The 15,847-nt window shown below is 38.3% G+C and overlaps 1 protein-coding gene across 1 annotated transcript; it reads left to right on the plus strand.

The window, feature by feature from the left end:
- Positions 1-827: 827 nt before the first annotated feature.
- wasf3a (WASP family member 3a) lies at positions 828-13,150 on the plus strand. The gene is made up of 9 exons (XM_055200826.2): positions 828-965; positions 2,533-2,681; positions 6,442-6,576; positions 6,915-7,068; positions 7,163-7,280; positions 9,413-9,588; positions 9,715-9,969; positions 10,206-10,462; positions 12,082-13,150. Exons 2-9 carry the CDS (start codon positions 2,549-2,551, stop codon positions 12,237-12,239), a joined length of 1,386 nt encoding a protein of 461 aa, XP_055056801.2. The 5' UTR covers positions 828-965; positions 2,533-2,548; the 3' UTR covers positions 12,240-13,150.
- Positions 13,151-15,847: the final 2,697 nt, after the last annotated feature.

Genomic DNA, 15,847 nt, shown 5'->3' on the forward strand with positions numbered 1-15,847 from the left:
GTTCATTTTTGCCTCAGAGTTGAAACCTTGTTGTTAAAAAAAAGAAACAAAATTACAATTCTTCCACACAAGAGCTTGTATGTACCAAAACCTTTGTTAACATTTAGTTCTGCCCTTCATCTGAATGACATTGAGATATTGATCTGAATGTCTGTGTTATTATGGGACTATGAGGAGGAGGAGTCAGAAAATTCAGCCCAGACCAAAACAAAGATTTGACATCTGTTATGAGACAGTTATGAGTGTAAATCACAGGACCAGTTGAGAAAATATACTGGGTAAAGTAATATTATTGTTTATAACATTTGTGTATCAAGACATTTTAAGTAGATCAAATTAAATAGCAGGTAATCTACCACATGGATTTTTATATGGTTTTTTGTATTACATGTCGATGGGTAGAGACAAAAATAATCAGAGAACAGATAATGTAACATATGTAACAGATTGCATTGTAACAAAATATGACAATACATCCTGACTCAACATTTATGAAATAAACCCACTAGGAGGACAAGTCCACAGTTTTGTTATAGATGCCTTCATGTTTGCCATTGTGATTGTATTGCTTTTATTTGCTTAAATTAGAAGTATAAAATGTTAAAAGTTTTAGTTTACAAAATAAAAGTCACAGAATTCACGAAAAAATTGACAAAAGTTAAAATCCAGCTAGTACAAAACTAGTCAGAAAACACACGTTTGTACTTACCTTCATAACACTTTTATCAACCATCCGTATTTTTTTTATCAATTTCTATATAATGTAACCCTGTAACTGCGTGTTTACTGTAATGCATAAATCTTATTGGTTCTCACCATTATAATCCGAGAATAAAATCCCGATTGTTGAAATCTGATTGGTTCACGGGCCTGTCCATCAACATTGTAATCCCACCCTAGTACACATCAATAACGGCAGAGGAGAGCGACGGTGCGTATCATCTTCTGCATTTAAGCGACTTCTGGTAAGCAAAAGTGTTTTGATATACATTTGAAAAACCGTCTACATTGTTTTTTAGTTTAGGTCCGAGGTTAAGAGATTAACGGTCTTTTATAATAAACTCTTATACTGTGTAGTGAATATAATTAATTGTAAATCTGCGTTTTAGAGTTTGGTGCCCTTGGTTTCCTTATGCAGCCTAACTTTACCACAGTACTAAATATTAATCTTATTTTTTTTACTTACGTGCTACTTTATTGTACTTAATACAAAATAGAAAAATGACTATGACTTACTATTTTAGTTTATTTTTTTATCCTATCTTCTTACCAACATGCAGTGTTTCAAAATTGGACCAGAACGTTCCTCCTCATTTATTTATTTAACATATCGTTAGTAGGCTATGACAGGACTGACAGTGTGTTTCTGCAGTGTAGTTCATAATGAAATGAAAAACATTGATTTCCTTTTGCTCTAATAAAGCTTTCCACATTCCTGCCTGCTGATTGGTTCCTAACAGAGACCGGTTACACTTCCTCTCAACATATCCTGAAACATAACCTGTTTAATTTATACAATAGATGAAAACCTCAAACGTTAACGTTAAAATAAGACAGATGTGAGTTATGTCAGATGTCTTATGAGAGATAGTGTGACTAAGAGATCTGCTGTAAAACAGATCACAGTGCTCTCTCTGTATGTGTGTTTCTAATAACTTAATCCTGAGAGAAACTCCGCCTATACGTAATCTTCTGGTGACAGAAAGTCACCTAGCATGTGTGTGAATAGTACAGGATAAAACCAACATAACATGTAAGCTTTGAAGTAATCCTAAAAAAAATAAAATATATGTAACCCCTGTGATGGACTGGCCACCTGTGATTCCCAGTGGCCAGGATTATTTGGGAAAGTCTCAACTATTCCCTTCCGAATCCACAATGGTTAGGCAGGGTTGAGAATGGTTTTTGATCATTTATTCAGATAATAGATTTAACAGTTTAAATTGTGTCAGGTAGGCATGAACAAAGCTCTTTGTCAAGTGTGGCAGAGTTTAGCTCCAACCATAACCTCTCTGCAAGATTGTATCTCAAATGTGATGATTGTAATAGTTAAAAAAAGATCAATATACTTCTACACCCTGTGATATACTCTATACTGTACCCATTTACCCAAGAGGGCACAGTTAGTGTGTATAGCACAATATAACTATTTGAGAAGCATAATTATTTATGCTATCATAGCAACATTACACACTAACTAGGGCTTAAAAAATGGGATCATGAAGAATGTGACCTTTAAAGGCTTTTACATCTGAACTCTCCATTTTCTGTTGCATCTCTCTCATCGTTTTGCCTCTCACAGGATTTCATTCAGGATTATTTACTTATGTTATGTGTAAATTTAGAAGCCACAAAAGTTGCCCAACAAGAACTATATTAAAAAAAGAGAAATGCAATACATACTGAACTTCTATCTGGAAACACAGTAGAATTTAGTTCTGCTAATCATCATTGTACCCAAATGATGTTAGCATGCACCCAAACAGCAAACTTTTTACTTCTGCAGTCATGGGTTTATATGTTTGTTTACAGGAGCTCAGGCGAAGTCATGCCGATGATAAAGAGAAACATTGAACCACAGAACCTGTGTAAAGGATCTTTACCTGAAAACATCAGCAATGAGCTGGAGTGTGTGTCCAACAACACCCTTTCAACTATTATACGACAACTCAGCAGTCTCAGTAAGACCTATATGAGAAAACAAGAATAAAGACTTCCATACAGAAATAAAAAAAATGTCAGCATGTAACTGAAAATGTATATACAGAATTATTTATATTTGGACATATATGATTTGATCAAGATATATATTAGGATCCTCATCCACCAATTTGTCCTCATACTCTTTCTCCTCATCCACCATCTCTTCCTTATTCTCTTCCTACTCATCCACCATCTCTTCTTCATATTCTTCCTCCGCATCCACCATCTCTTCCTTATTTTCTTCCTCCTCATCCACAATCTCTTCTTTATACTCTTCCTCCTCATCCACCGGCTCTTCTTCATACTCTTGCTTCCCATCCACCATCTCTTCCTCATACTCTTCATCCTCATCCACCATCTCTTTCTTATTCTCATCCTCCTCATACACCATCTCTTTTTCATACTCTTCATACTCTTCCACCATCTCTTCTTTATACTCTTCCTCCTCATCCACGTCTCTTCTCATACTCTTCCTTCCCATCCACCATCTCCTTCTTCATACTCTTCCTCCTCATCCACTGTCTCTTCTTCATACTCTTCCTCCTCATCCACCATCTCTTCCTCATACTCTTCATCCTCATCCACCATCTCTTTCTTATTCTCTTCCTCCTCATCCACCATTTCTTATTCATACTCTTCCTCCTCATCCACCGTCTCTTCTTCATACTCTTCCTTCCCATCCACCATCTCTTCCTCATACTCTTCATCCTCATCCACCATCTCTTCTCATACTCTTCCTTCTCATCCACCATTTCTTCTTCATACTCTTCCTCCTCATCCACCATCTCTTCCTTATTCTCTTCCTCCTCATCCACCATCTCTTCTTCATACTCTTCCTCCTTATCCCCCATTTTTTCCTCATTCTCTTCCTTATTCTCTTCCTCCTCATCCACCATTTCTTCCTCATTCTCTTCCTCCCGCTCCACCATCTCTTCTTCATACTCTTCCTCCTCATCCACCATTTCTTCCTCATACTCTTCCTCCTCATCCACCGTCTCTTCTTTATACTCTTCCCTCCCATCCAACACCTCTTCTTCATACTCTTCTTCCTCATCCACCAACTCCTTCTTCATACTCTTCTTCCTCATTCACCGTCTCTTCTTCATACTTTTCCTCCTCATCCACCGTCTCTTCTTCATACTCTTCCTTCCCATCCACCATTTCTTCCTCATTCTTTTCCTTATTCTCTTCCTCCTCATCCACCATGTCTTCTTTATACTCTTCCTCCTCATCCACCATCTCTTCTTCATACTCGTCCTCGTCCTCCGCATCCACCATCTCTTCCTCATATACTTCCTCCTCATCCACTGTCTCTTCTTCATACTCTTCCTCCTCATCCACCATCTCTTCTTCATACTCTTCCTCCTCATCCACCATCTCTTCTTTATACTCTTCCTCCGCATCCACCATATCTTCATCATTCTCTTCCTCCTCATCCACCATCTCTTCTCTATACTCTTCATCCACCATCTCTTCTTCAAATTCTTCCTCCGCATCCACCATCTCTTCCTCATACTCTTCCTCCTCATCCACCGTCTCTTCTTTATACTCTTCCTCTTCATCCACCATCTCTTCTTCATACTCTTCCTCCGCATCCACCATCTCTTCTCATACTTTTCCTTCCCATCCACCATCTCCTTCTTCATACTCTTCCTCCTCATCCACCATCTCTTCTTTATACTCTTCCTCTTCCTCCACCATCTCTTCTTCATACTCTTCCTCCGCATCCACCATCTCTTCTCATACTCTTCCTTCCCATCCACCATCTCCTTCTTCATACTCTTCCTCCTCATCCACTGTCTCTTCTTCATACTCTTCCTCACCACATTCACCGTCTCTTCTCATACTCTTCCTTCCCATCTGTCATCTCTTACTCATACTCTTCCTCCTTATCCACTGTCTCTTCTTCATACTCTTCCTCCCCATTCACCATCTCTTCTCATACTCTTCCTCCTCATCCACCGTCTCTTCTTCATACTCTTCCTTCCCATCCACCATCTCTTCTTCATACTCTTCTTCCTCATCCACCAACTCCGTCTTCATACTCTTCTTCCTCATCCACCGTCTCTTCTTCATACTCTTCCGCCTCATCCACCGTCTCTTCTTCATACTCTTCATCTTCATCCTCATCCACCATCTCTTTCTTATTCTCATCCTCCTCATACACCATCTCTTCTTAATACTCTTCCTCCTCTTCCACCATCTCTTCATTATACTCTTCCTCATCATCCACCGTCTCTTCTTCATACTCTTCCACCGCATTCACCTTCTCTTCTCATACTCTTCCTTCCCATCCACCATCTCCTTCTTCATACTCTTCCTCCTCATCCACTGTCTCTTCTTCATACTCTTCCTTCACCTCCACCATCTCTTACTCATACTCTTCCTGCTCATCCACCATCTGTTTCTTATTCTCTTCCTCCTCATCCACCATCTCTTCTTCATACTCTTCCTCCTCATCCACCATCTCTTCCTTATTCTCTTCCTACTCATCCACCATCTCTTCTTCATACTCTTCCTCCTCATCCACCATTTCTTCCTCATTCTCTTCCTTATTCTCTTCCTCCTAATCCACCATCTCTTCTTCATACTCTTCCTCCTCAACCACCATCTCTTCTTCATACTCTTCCTCCGCATCCACCATCTCTTCCTCATATACTTCCTCCTCATCCGCTGTCTCTTCTTCATACTCTTCCTCCTCATCCATCGTCTCTTCTACATACTCTTCCTTCCCATCCACCATCTCCTTCTTCATACTCTTCTTCCTCATCCACCGTCTCTTCTTTATACTCTTCCTCCTCATCCACCAACTCTTCCACATTTACTTCCTCCTCATCCACTGTCTCTTCCTCATACTCTTCCTCCTCATCCACCATCTTGTCCTCATACTCTTCCTCCTCATCCACCATCTTGTCCTCATACTCTTCCTCCTCATCCACTATCTCTTCCTCATACTCTTCCTCCTCATCCACCACCTCTTGTTCATACTCTTCCTCCTCATCCACCACCTCTTGTTCATACTCTTCTTCCTCATCCACCATCTCTTCCTAATACTCTTTCTTCTCATCCACCATCTCTTTTTCATACGCTTTCTCCTCATCCACCATCTCTTTCTCATACTCTTCCTCTTAATCCACCATCTCTTCCTCATACTCTTCCTCCTCGTCCACCATTTCTTCCTCATACTCTTCCTCTTCATCCACCTTCTCGTCCTCATTCTCTTTCTCCTCATCCACCATCTCTTTCTCATACTCTTCCTCTTAATCCATCATCTCTTCCTCATACTCTTCCTCCTCGTCCACCAGCTCTTCCTCATACTCTTCCTCTTCATCCACCTTCTTGTCCTCATTCTCTTTCTCCTCATCCACCATCTCTTCCTCATACTCTTCTTCGTTCTCTTCCTCTTCATCAATCATCTCTTCCTCATACTCTTCCTCCTCGTCCACCATCTCTTCCTCATACTCTTCCTCCTCATCCACCTTTTCATTGTTGTGTTTATAAAGGCATTGTAGTTGTATTTAACTTTTGCATTCTCTATTTAGCATTTTGCAAGTATATTTCAGTCTGAAATGTAATTTAGTGAGTGAGAAGCTTGTGTTTAAAGGTATATATATAGCTGCTGCACAAATATAGAGCTGTACAATCTGTCCCCATAGAGAGAGAGAGAGATTAAAATGAAAGAGAATGAAGTTAAAGAGAAGGATTTATCTCTGATCTTTTGTCTTTCTCATGTACAAGGTAAACATGCAGAGGATGTGTTCAGTGAACTCTTCAATGAAGCCAACACCTTTTATGTGCGCGCTAATGGCCTACAGGACCGCATCAATCGACTCGCTATCAAAGTCACTCAACTAGACTCCAGTGTGGAGGAAGGTCAGGTTGAATGTTGCGTGTCACGTACCTGTATTTCAAAACTGTACTATATGTAGGCAAACATGCATGAACATACATGAATGGTGCATTAAATGGACCAATAAAAAAACTGACTAAAATGTATGTTTTAGTTTAAAACATCTCGCTCTGACATATCTAAACATATATCAGTGTCATTGTTTTGTCAGGGACAGGTTAATTATAACAAAGAATATTTCTGACACATCCCAGACAAAAACACCTTTGTATCTAAAACGTAGAATTAAAATGATTCTCTGTCTCTCTCTCTCACTCTCTCTCTCTCTCTCTCACTCTCTCTCTCACACATACACACCCAGTTTCCCTCCAGGACATTAACATGTGCAAAGCTTTTAAGAGCTCTACCGTTCAGGACCAACAGGTGGTGACAAAGAGCAGCGTTCCAAAGCCCATGGCAGAGATTTATGACAGCTGTGATAGACCCCCACCCCTCGACATCCTCACTGCCTACAGGTGTCTGCTTTTATCTTAAACATTTTAAGACAGGTAATATAAAGCGGTACAACTGAATGTTAAGTTGCATATTGTTTTATGTTGCCCTTCGTAGGGATGACAACATTGATGGACTGAAGTTCTACACGGATCCCTCGTACTTCTTTGACCTGTGGAAGGAAAAAATGCTTCAGGACACAGAGGACAAGAGAAAAGAGAAGCAAAAACAGAGGGTAAAATGACATGTTTGCTCTACAAATTTTGAATTCAAGATTTGTAAATGAAGTCTACATGTATCACCGTGCTAGAGTGATTTTTTACTACATTAAAATTATCCTACATAATGTAAAGAACATTCTGTGAAAATATAACCTTGATATCTTTAATACTGACTGAGTAGGATCATGTCAAAGATTGAAAGTGAACTTTGATGCTCCTCATCCTTAGTAAGTAGTAAGTTGATCTCTACATTTCAAAGTGTACCTTTTGGAAAAATACTATTTTCTTTTTTAAAGAAACTTTGAAAATAGTTTTCATAAGTCAAAGGGGACCAGTTTGGTTCCCCACATTCGTTAAAGGAATACTCCACTTTCAAAACATTCCAGATTTCTTTTCCATATAGTGGACTTTAGTGGACCTCAATGGCTTGCAGTTTCAGTTCAGCTCTTTAATGGACACCACTTTTTTTGAAAATATGCTCATTTTCCAGCTCCCCTAGAGTTAAACATTTGATTCTTACTGTTTTAGAATCCATTCAGCCGATCTCCTGGTCTGGCAGTACCACTTTTAGCATAGCTTAGCACAATTCATTGAATCTGATTAGACCATTAGCATCACGCTAAAAGATAACCAAAGAGTTTCAATATTTTTCCTATTAAAAATTTGACTCTTCTGTAGTTACATTGTGTACTAAGACCAACAGAAAATTAAAAGTTGCGATTTTCTAGGGAGATATGGCTAGGAACTATACTCTCATTCTGGCACAATAATCAAGGACTTTGCTGTAGTAACATGGCTGCAGGAGGCGCAATGGTATTGTGTAGTGCCTGAAAATGGTCCCCTGCTATTGAAAGATACTAAGGGGACTATTTTTGGCTGCTGTGTAATATCATAGCCATGTTACGGCAGCAAAGTCCTTGATTATTACACCAGAATGAGAGTATAGTTCCTAGCCTCATCTGCCTAAAAAATGCAACTTTTTAATTTTCCGTCGGTCTTAGTACACAATGTAACTACAGAAGAGTCAAGTTTTAAATAGGAAAAATATTGAAACTCTTTGGTCATTTTTGAGCACGATGCTAATGGTCTAATGAGATTCTATGGATTATGCTAAGCTATGCTAAAAGTGGTAATCGGCTGAATGGATAGCCTGACGTTGTCATATTCAATTCTAGTCAGAATTTGAGTCTGAAACCGCTCCGTTGGTCTGTGATTATAGAGCGTGTTTAAACCGAACCAGGACAAAAAATGCCTCTGCACTCAATTGGATAGACCTATAACCAATCAGAGCAACCCAGTGTGCGACATATGTTGAAATGGCGTCTTTTGCAGCCTGACCGAACTGCTAGTTATTTCGCTACAATGACACTAACATTATGATTATACTAAGTTAGCGAACGTACATCGACACCTACTATGTTTATAACATTTCATTCATATCACAACATTGTGAGTTATTTACTAAGTCATACAGTCAGACTATCTCTTACCATTTGTAAGTTAGATGAACTTCATCCACGGGCTTTCGAAAAGGAGCTGGCAACGACGTTAGTTATATTCACGTTGTTGTGCACGCCGAGTTGCCCATTTTCATTGTGTTCCATCTTCTTAGCGACCATCGGAGACAGCTGATAAATTAAACTTTTGCCGATACCCAAGTGAGGGACGGCAAAAACATCAACAACAAATGTATTGAACGCGTTTCTCTGTTCCTCTTTTAAAATCAATGCGCTGTCGATAACTTCTAAAACAGACTCGATGACAGAATATTCATATCTCAATTCTCCAGCGGTAGCCATCGTTGTTGTAAATGGATTCAACACAAGCGCTCTTTGGTGACATGGTTGATTACGTTACTGTTGATCATCTGTCCATCATTGTATAAAGCCCTCCCTTGACAATTTGATTGGTCCAGACCGAATTTCCCCAAGCCTACAATGTTGTCGGCGGAGCTAAATTCGGCTGGCACCCAGGCTACTGAATGGATACTAAAACGGTAAAAATCAAATGTTTAACTCTAGGGTAGATGGAAAATTAGCATATTTTCAAAAAAAAGTGGAGTGTCCCTTTAAGTGAAAAAAATGTTGTCTTATATGCGGGACAATACAGTATTACTTCACCTCAGTCTGTTATTATCATTACACAGGAACAGAAACGTTGTGTCGATGGGACGCTGCCACGAGAGATTAAAAATGTGCGTAAACCTAATAACCGTAGACAGGAATGGATCATGATGGGGCATGATAAAGAGCTGCGTCCGAATCATCGTCATCATCATCACAGAGTCAAATCATCTGATGGTGTGCTGTCTATAGAGGGAAGGTTTGTTTATATGCTACACTTTACTTTTATTGAATCCGGGCAAAAATAACATTTTGTATTTGGTAACACGCTGGGAGGTACCTTAAAATGTTAGATTACTACATCATCTTTCCTTCTTTATAACAGATCACATGATCCACCCAACCTTGGCTATCCAGTTCCAGTAAGTCACGCTGGATCGCGGCCTGGTCATACCAATCCATGGGTGGAGACTGCGGCGTCCTCCATCGAGCATGAGTACCATAGCATCGGTGGTGCTGTCGGGTTGTGTACAGGTTCAGCTGTGAATCCGCTCGATCAAACACACCCGGCTACTCAACAGCATCTGCCTTCTGAACATGGAGTCAATGGAAACATCACTCTCCCTCCATCAGATTATGGGTAAAAAATGTGTTTCTCTGCTTTTGTAAACAAATAGGATCGGTCTCACAAAGTTTTCCCTTGAGCTGTCAAAGTCCCTTTAGGAAAGTAACAACACTAAGCACCAATGTTTGCAACGCCTCCAGAGAGTTATTTCAGTGTTTTTTGTTCACTTGGATACACATGCGCGTGTTGAAGCATATGGAAACATTTCCATACATAAGATCCTTGTTTCTCACTGTCTGTCTCTTCTTTAGTCTTATGGAGTGTTACGCCAGTTCAGGGCCACTGTCTCCTCCGGTGGGTCCCATTATTCCACCTGCACCTCCTGCAGGTCCAGCTCCACCTCCTCCCAGACCAATCGCCACAACCGTACGTTATCCTTTTCCACCTGCCCCTCCTTCTGAAGGTCTATCACCGCCTCCAGCTCCTCCTGTACCTTCACATACAAATACACTGACCGTGCAACCTGCTACTGACGGTCGCAGTGACCTCCTCTCTGCAATAAGAATGGGTAAGGGATGTGTTTTGTACATATAAACATTTAAACACGTGACTTCTTTGCTGATTTATTAATTTTTAGTGTACAATGTGTTTAGCAAATCATTGAAAGACTTTGCCATTTTGAATAATGATGTACAAGCAACAGACTATTTTAATACGAACCAACTGCAGAAACGCTGAACCATACATCATGACATGTCGTGAATCCCCGTTACTATCAAGCAATTTATTAAAAAATATTTAATTGAAAGTATATTTTAAAGTTAAATGCATAGTTTATTATCTATATTTGAAGAGTTTTGTTGCAAAACGAGATGAATCCATTTTTTTACATTTTTGTCAAAACATGTTTATTATTATGTTATCATGTTATTATTTTGTTTTATGGTGCTACTTAGCTGTATTTTAAGTTATGAAGGTTTAAATCAAAACAAACCAACTGCAGTTGAATTGATATTGATTGGAATGCACAACCAAAAAACAAGATTTCTGAAAAAACAGAGTTATCTCGTTTTGCAACGAAACTCTTCATTTATCATTATTTGTTTTGTTGTGTTATAAATGATTAACAATATAAATTGAACACAAATCTTAAATAAAAATAGTATAATAATAATAAAAACAAAGCTTGAGGATTTGAACATTTGATTAATTGAAAAAAGCATTTTTAACACTCAAATTCACAACTAAAAAAAAACTTTTCATAGTTTCTCAAAGAACAATTCCATAGTGGAGTGAAAAAACAACAATTATTCATTTTAATAAAGTGTTTTTCCCTCTCAAATAGCAAAAGCATAACACACTAGCTGTACCTGTTCCAAATAAATATGATTAATTAAAATACAAAATTCAAACTAAAAAATAAATAAAATAAAAATCAATTGAATTAAGCAGGCCCACACTGCTACTCCGCCCACTTCCGGCCTCAGACTGCCGACTGCCAGCTATCTTCAGATGTGCGCTTTGGTTGTACAATGCGCCGGTTGGTTGTTGTGATATTTGTCCCGCCCCTTCTCCACTCTGATTGGACGGGCGTGTGAGAACTGACATTGACGAGCTGAACTTATGATTCTGTGCTTCTGCAGTTAGGGGCGGGACACACTAAAGCTTTTTTAAACGCCGAATGCCAGCTGTTTTTCAGCTGAGCCCCAGCTTTCTTTAGCTTTAGTAGCTATCATACTTGAGCTGTGAGCTGGTTGGTTGTTGTGATACTTGTCCCACCCCTCCTCTACTGTGATTGGACGACTGTGTGAGAACTGACATTCACGAGCGGAGCGTTTTTTACCCAAAATTTAATCTCTTTCAACTCTAGGCACTCAGAGCTGAGTGCCGAAAAAACGCTGAGCACCGGCTTTCAGCATGAAAAAAATAAACGCTAACTGCTGGCTTATTTGAAAAATGCCAAGCTTCCATTGGAAACAATTAAAAACATGCGCCGGCCACGGGCGTAAAAGCTTTGGTGTGCACGCCCCCTTACTCCTATTTTGACTATTTGGCTTTTTTCTGACTTGCTGGTGTCAGTAACCTTTATCCACTTTTGTACAATAATTAAATGTAATCATTGATGCTCATTGTATGTCTTCAATATCAAACAAGAGTGTGATGTGTTATAATTTTTTTTGTAATCAGGTATCCAGTTGAAAAAGGTTCAGGAACAGCAGAAACATTGGGCTGAAAGAGAGCCGGTGGGGAACGATGTGGCCATGATTCTGTCTCGTCGCATTGCCGTAGATTACAGTGACTCAGATGGCGACTCGGACCTCGATGAGCACGACTGGTCTGACTGACAATTGTTTTATTTTACCAATGCAAACTGTGTGTAAATAACAGACAGAAAACTTTATCTTTAATATAAATGCAGGTTCTCCCACACATTGACAATACATGTTTATGCAATAGAAAGAGGAGCTACGAACAGACTAAGTGACCATCTGTATGGTGTACTAAAAGGGCCAAATGGCCATATTGCAGGAAGCTGGTATTTTAAAGGCTGATCTTTTAAATGTAGCTCAACTGATAGAGCATTGGTTAGCAATGGTCACAAGGTTTGATTCAGAGGGAACACATGTATATACTGATAAAAATTTATAATTTGTATGTACTGTCACTCTTTAGCCAGAGTGACATAATGTCAAATTATCTGCAAAATTATTTACTTCAAATCTGCAACCCCTGAGTATAGAAAACTTAAATAATTTAGAAAACTCATTCAAATTTAAAAGAGCTTTTATGATTCAAAGCCGCCATGAAATCAAAATGTACTATTCTTATTTTTATATGTTATATTGTAGTGTTTATATAAATGATGTATCATTCATTATTTATTTTTTTAATTCATGTGCCCTCGTAATCTTTAATCAAAAATGTTCATCTTCTTCCGTCCTCGAAAGATCTCTCTTTACTTCTTGTAAAGATCGCAGCGATTAGCCATTAGCAACGTGACCGAACTTCCAACCATCCAATCAGTTCTCGGTGAACAAAATTAAGTCCCGCCCTACATTTCTTGTCATCATTTTATAAAACCATAGCACAATCATGATGTGATCTGGTTATGTAATTGATAATTATTTATTAACCTTAAATCAGTTTTGTCTTTGTTCGTCAGTACTAAGTGTTTGCTTTTTTATGAGCCAGAGAAGTATGTTGTGTTTGACATTTTCTCTTTTCCTGTCTAATAAAACAATTTAAACACCTGAAATTCCTAGACAAGATGTTATTTTCAGGCCACCTGTACACCCACAACACATTTCGTCAAGCTTACATAATAATATTTGTTGTCTTTGATAACTCAACATAACTACTTTAAAACGTTTTGGATTAAAGTTGCCAAATGCAAACATGTGTCACTTTAAACACACGGGTCATACATACATTTACATCAAAAACAGCACACAAGAGAAGTCGATACAGAAAATTTGAACATATGCAGACCTCAATCATACAATTTCATTGACAGTGATGGCAAATGGTCACTGGGTCATCCTCTTTGTATATTTTGTATATGTTTAAAGAGATAGAAAATGACACAGATATGTAAAGTTTTAATATTACTACCAACACAAGCCAAATATACAGTTTATTAAATATTTATAAATAAATATATTTTGGCGTAGCATAAATAAGTGGCTTTGCTTATATTATAGCTGGTTCTTTAGGACAAAGTCAAGTGTGTTTAGATATCCATTATCAGAGATCTTGCTGATCTGAAACTTGAAAACTATGGGAGGCATTACAACCTTTTAAAGAGCACCTATTTAATTGCTTAAAAAATTGTATTTTGTGTATTTAGTATAATACAATATGTTCGCATTGTTTATGGTTAAAAACACATAATTTTTCACATACCGTCAGGGGTGCTGTAAGGGGGGGGGGGTAAACAAGGATGATTCTCGGGGCACACGAGTAAGAGGGGGCCCAGAGAAGCCCCCAAAATTGTGGTGCTAAAAAAATTTAATAGTAAAAAATTACTAACTTTAAATTATTCTATTTGCTGTTTCCTGGTATCAAAAAAATTTACTTGTTTAGGAAACACAAACGTCTGTGGGCCCCTTCCCCCCCCCCTCAATTGTCATAAAATGGTTCAGTCCGCCCAAATTGTATAATCCAGGCAACACAGCTTGACTTCACTTATAGTGCTGGCAGAATATCAACTTGACTGACAAGGAAGTGAATATGCCTCAAAAATCTGGAAGTCAAAAACGTAAAGAGAAAAAAATAAGAAGTGAAAGAGGCAAAGGGTCGACATTATATTACCCAATTTTTCACAAGAAAAGGTGGGTTTGTAAGTAGGCCTAAATTGTTAGTGGACCGCCCGTTCGTGACAATGATCGTAGCCTACGGCACTTTTCGACAAGTAAGCACGTTTATTTATGCACGTGATTTATTTAGACAAAGTTATTGACTATGCAAATTTCAAACGGTCAAAATGACGCCTTGTTCGTTCTAGTGTTAAAGATAATTACCACACTGCAAAAAATTATTTTCAAGAAAAAATTCTTAGTATTTTTGTCTTGTTTTCAGTAAAAATTTCTAAAATTTCTTAAATAAAAATGCTTTTTCATGAGGAGCAAAACGACCCAAGAAAATAAGTCTAGTTTTTAGACCAAAAATATTACATTTAAGGGATTTTGTGCATAAAACAAGCAAAAAAAAATTTGCCAATGGAGTAAGCAAAAAATCTTGAACATTTTTCTTAAACACTAAATTCAAGAAAAATTTGCTCACCCCATTGGTAGTCAAAATACCATAAAAGCGCATGATTTTATGTAAATTAATATGAAAAAAGTCTCAGCTGTGTTGGGGGCCCTGTCAAGATTCTTTTCATGGGGCCCAAAATCCTTAGCACTTCCTTTTGTAGCTCCAGATTTCTCTCTCTTCCTGAAACGCATGAATTTGAAAAGCTCCATGTCCCTGATTGGCCACCTAATCTGTATGTTGTGATTGGCCGGAATACCTCCGGAAATTTGACGCTCGTTACCATGTTTGAAAGATTCGCTCACAATACAATGCTAACAGGAGTTAACTTACAGGCTGAGTCCGAAGCGGGAGGAATTATGATAATGTCGGTCTTGTCTACATCACCAATCCCAGGAAGTAAACTGTTTCCTACAATCTGTGTCTTTGTTGTAGTCCAAGAAAAGAGATTTACGTTGGAGACGATAACTCGCGTCATTGTTTACTTTGGGGTTTGTATCTTTTGTATATCGTTAACATGTACTAATACACACTTACACACCAAAGGAAATTTAAAAAAACGTTTCCATAGCCAAATGCCTGCAAAGAAGTCGATATGTCAAATGTCAAATTTTATTTGTGTTTAAAATTCCACTTCTCATTGTGTTTATTGTCAATTGGTCCTTCTTACATAAAAGATTATTTTCACTGTTGTTTAATTTTACATTCATGCGTAATGTAATATTGTAGCACAGTGTTGTTTATTTAAAAAAAAAATCATTCTAGTAGTGGATGCATTTCTTTCTTGTGTTGTTTTCTTTTCTGTCTGTGTCATACACTCAGCACCTGGTGGTCCATCTGTTTTATCCAGAGAAGATTTTTTTCTCACACTCTGACTCTTCTATTTTCATGCATTCAAAATAGTTTTTTAGTAGAATTAGAAAACCCAAACCCTCAAAAGCTCTCATACCTGTTTCCACATGGCCCAGAAAATTTCCCATCGACCCTATTTGTTTGCGATAGCGGTTTAAGTGTGACATCCAGCCATGCAGAGTTCATTAAATCACTGTTTAACCACTCAGCTTAATCCCTACACCAATACAGCAGTACACTGAGACAAGAGACACGCAGAATGAACTAAAGGGATTAAAGACTTGACTGATAAGATCTGACATTTTGTTTTCCCACCGTTGTCAGGGACACCAAGGCATCCTTATTCCGG

The sequence above is a fragment of the Misgurnus anguillicaudatus genome, chromosome 22 (genome assembly GCF_027580225.2).
Source record: "Misgurnus anguillicaudatus chromosome 22, ASM2758022v2, whole genome shotgun sequence".
NCBI classification, from domain to species: Eukaryota; Metazoa; Chordata; class Actinopteri; order Cypriniformes; family Cobitidae; genus Misgurnus; species Misgurnus anguillicaudatus.

Bases quoted from the DNA above. Each gene is read 5' to 3' on its own strand.
- wasf3a (XM_055200826.2), top strand. From the start codon at position 2,549: ATGCCGATGATAAAGAGAAACATTGAACCACAGAACCTGTGTAAAGGA. The intron at 6,577-6,914 runs GTCAGGTTGAAT...ATACACACCCAG, and splicing joins AGACTCCAGTGTGGAGGAAG to TTTCCCTCCAGGACATTAAC. The intron at 9,589-9,714 runs GTTTGTTTATAT...TCTTTATAACAG, and splicing joins GTGCTGTCTATAGAGGGAAG to ATCACATGATCCACCCAACC.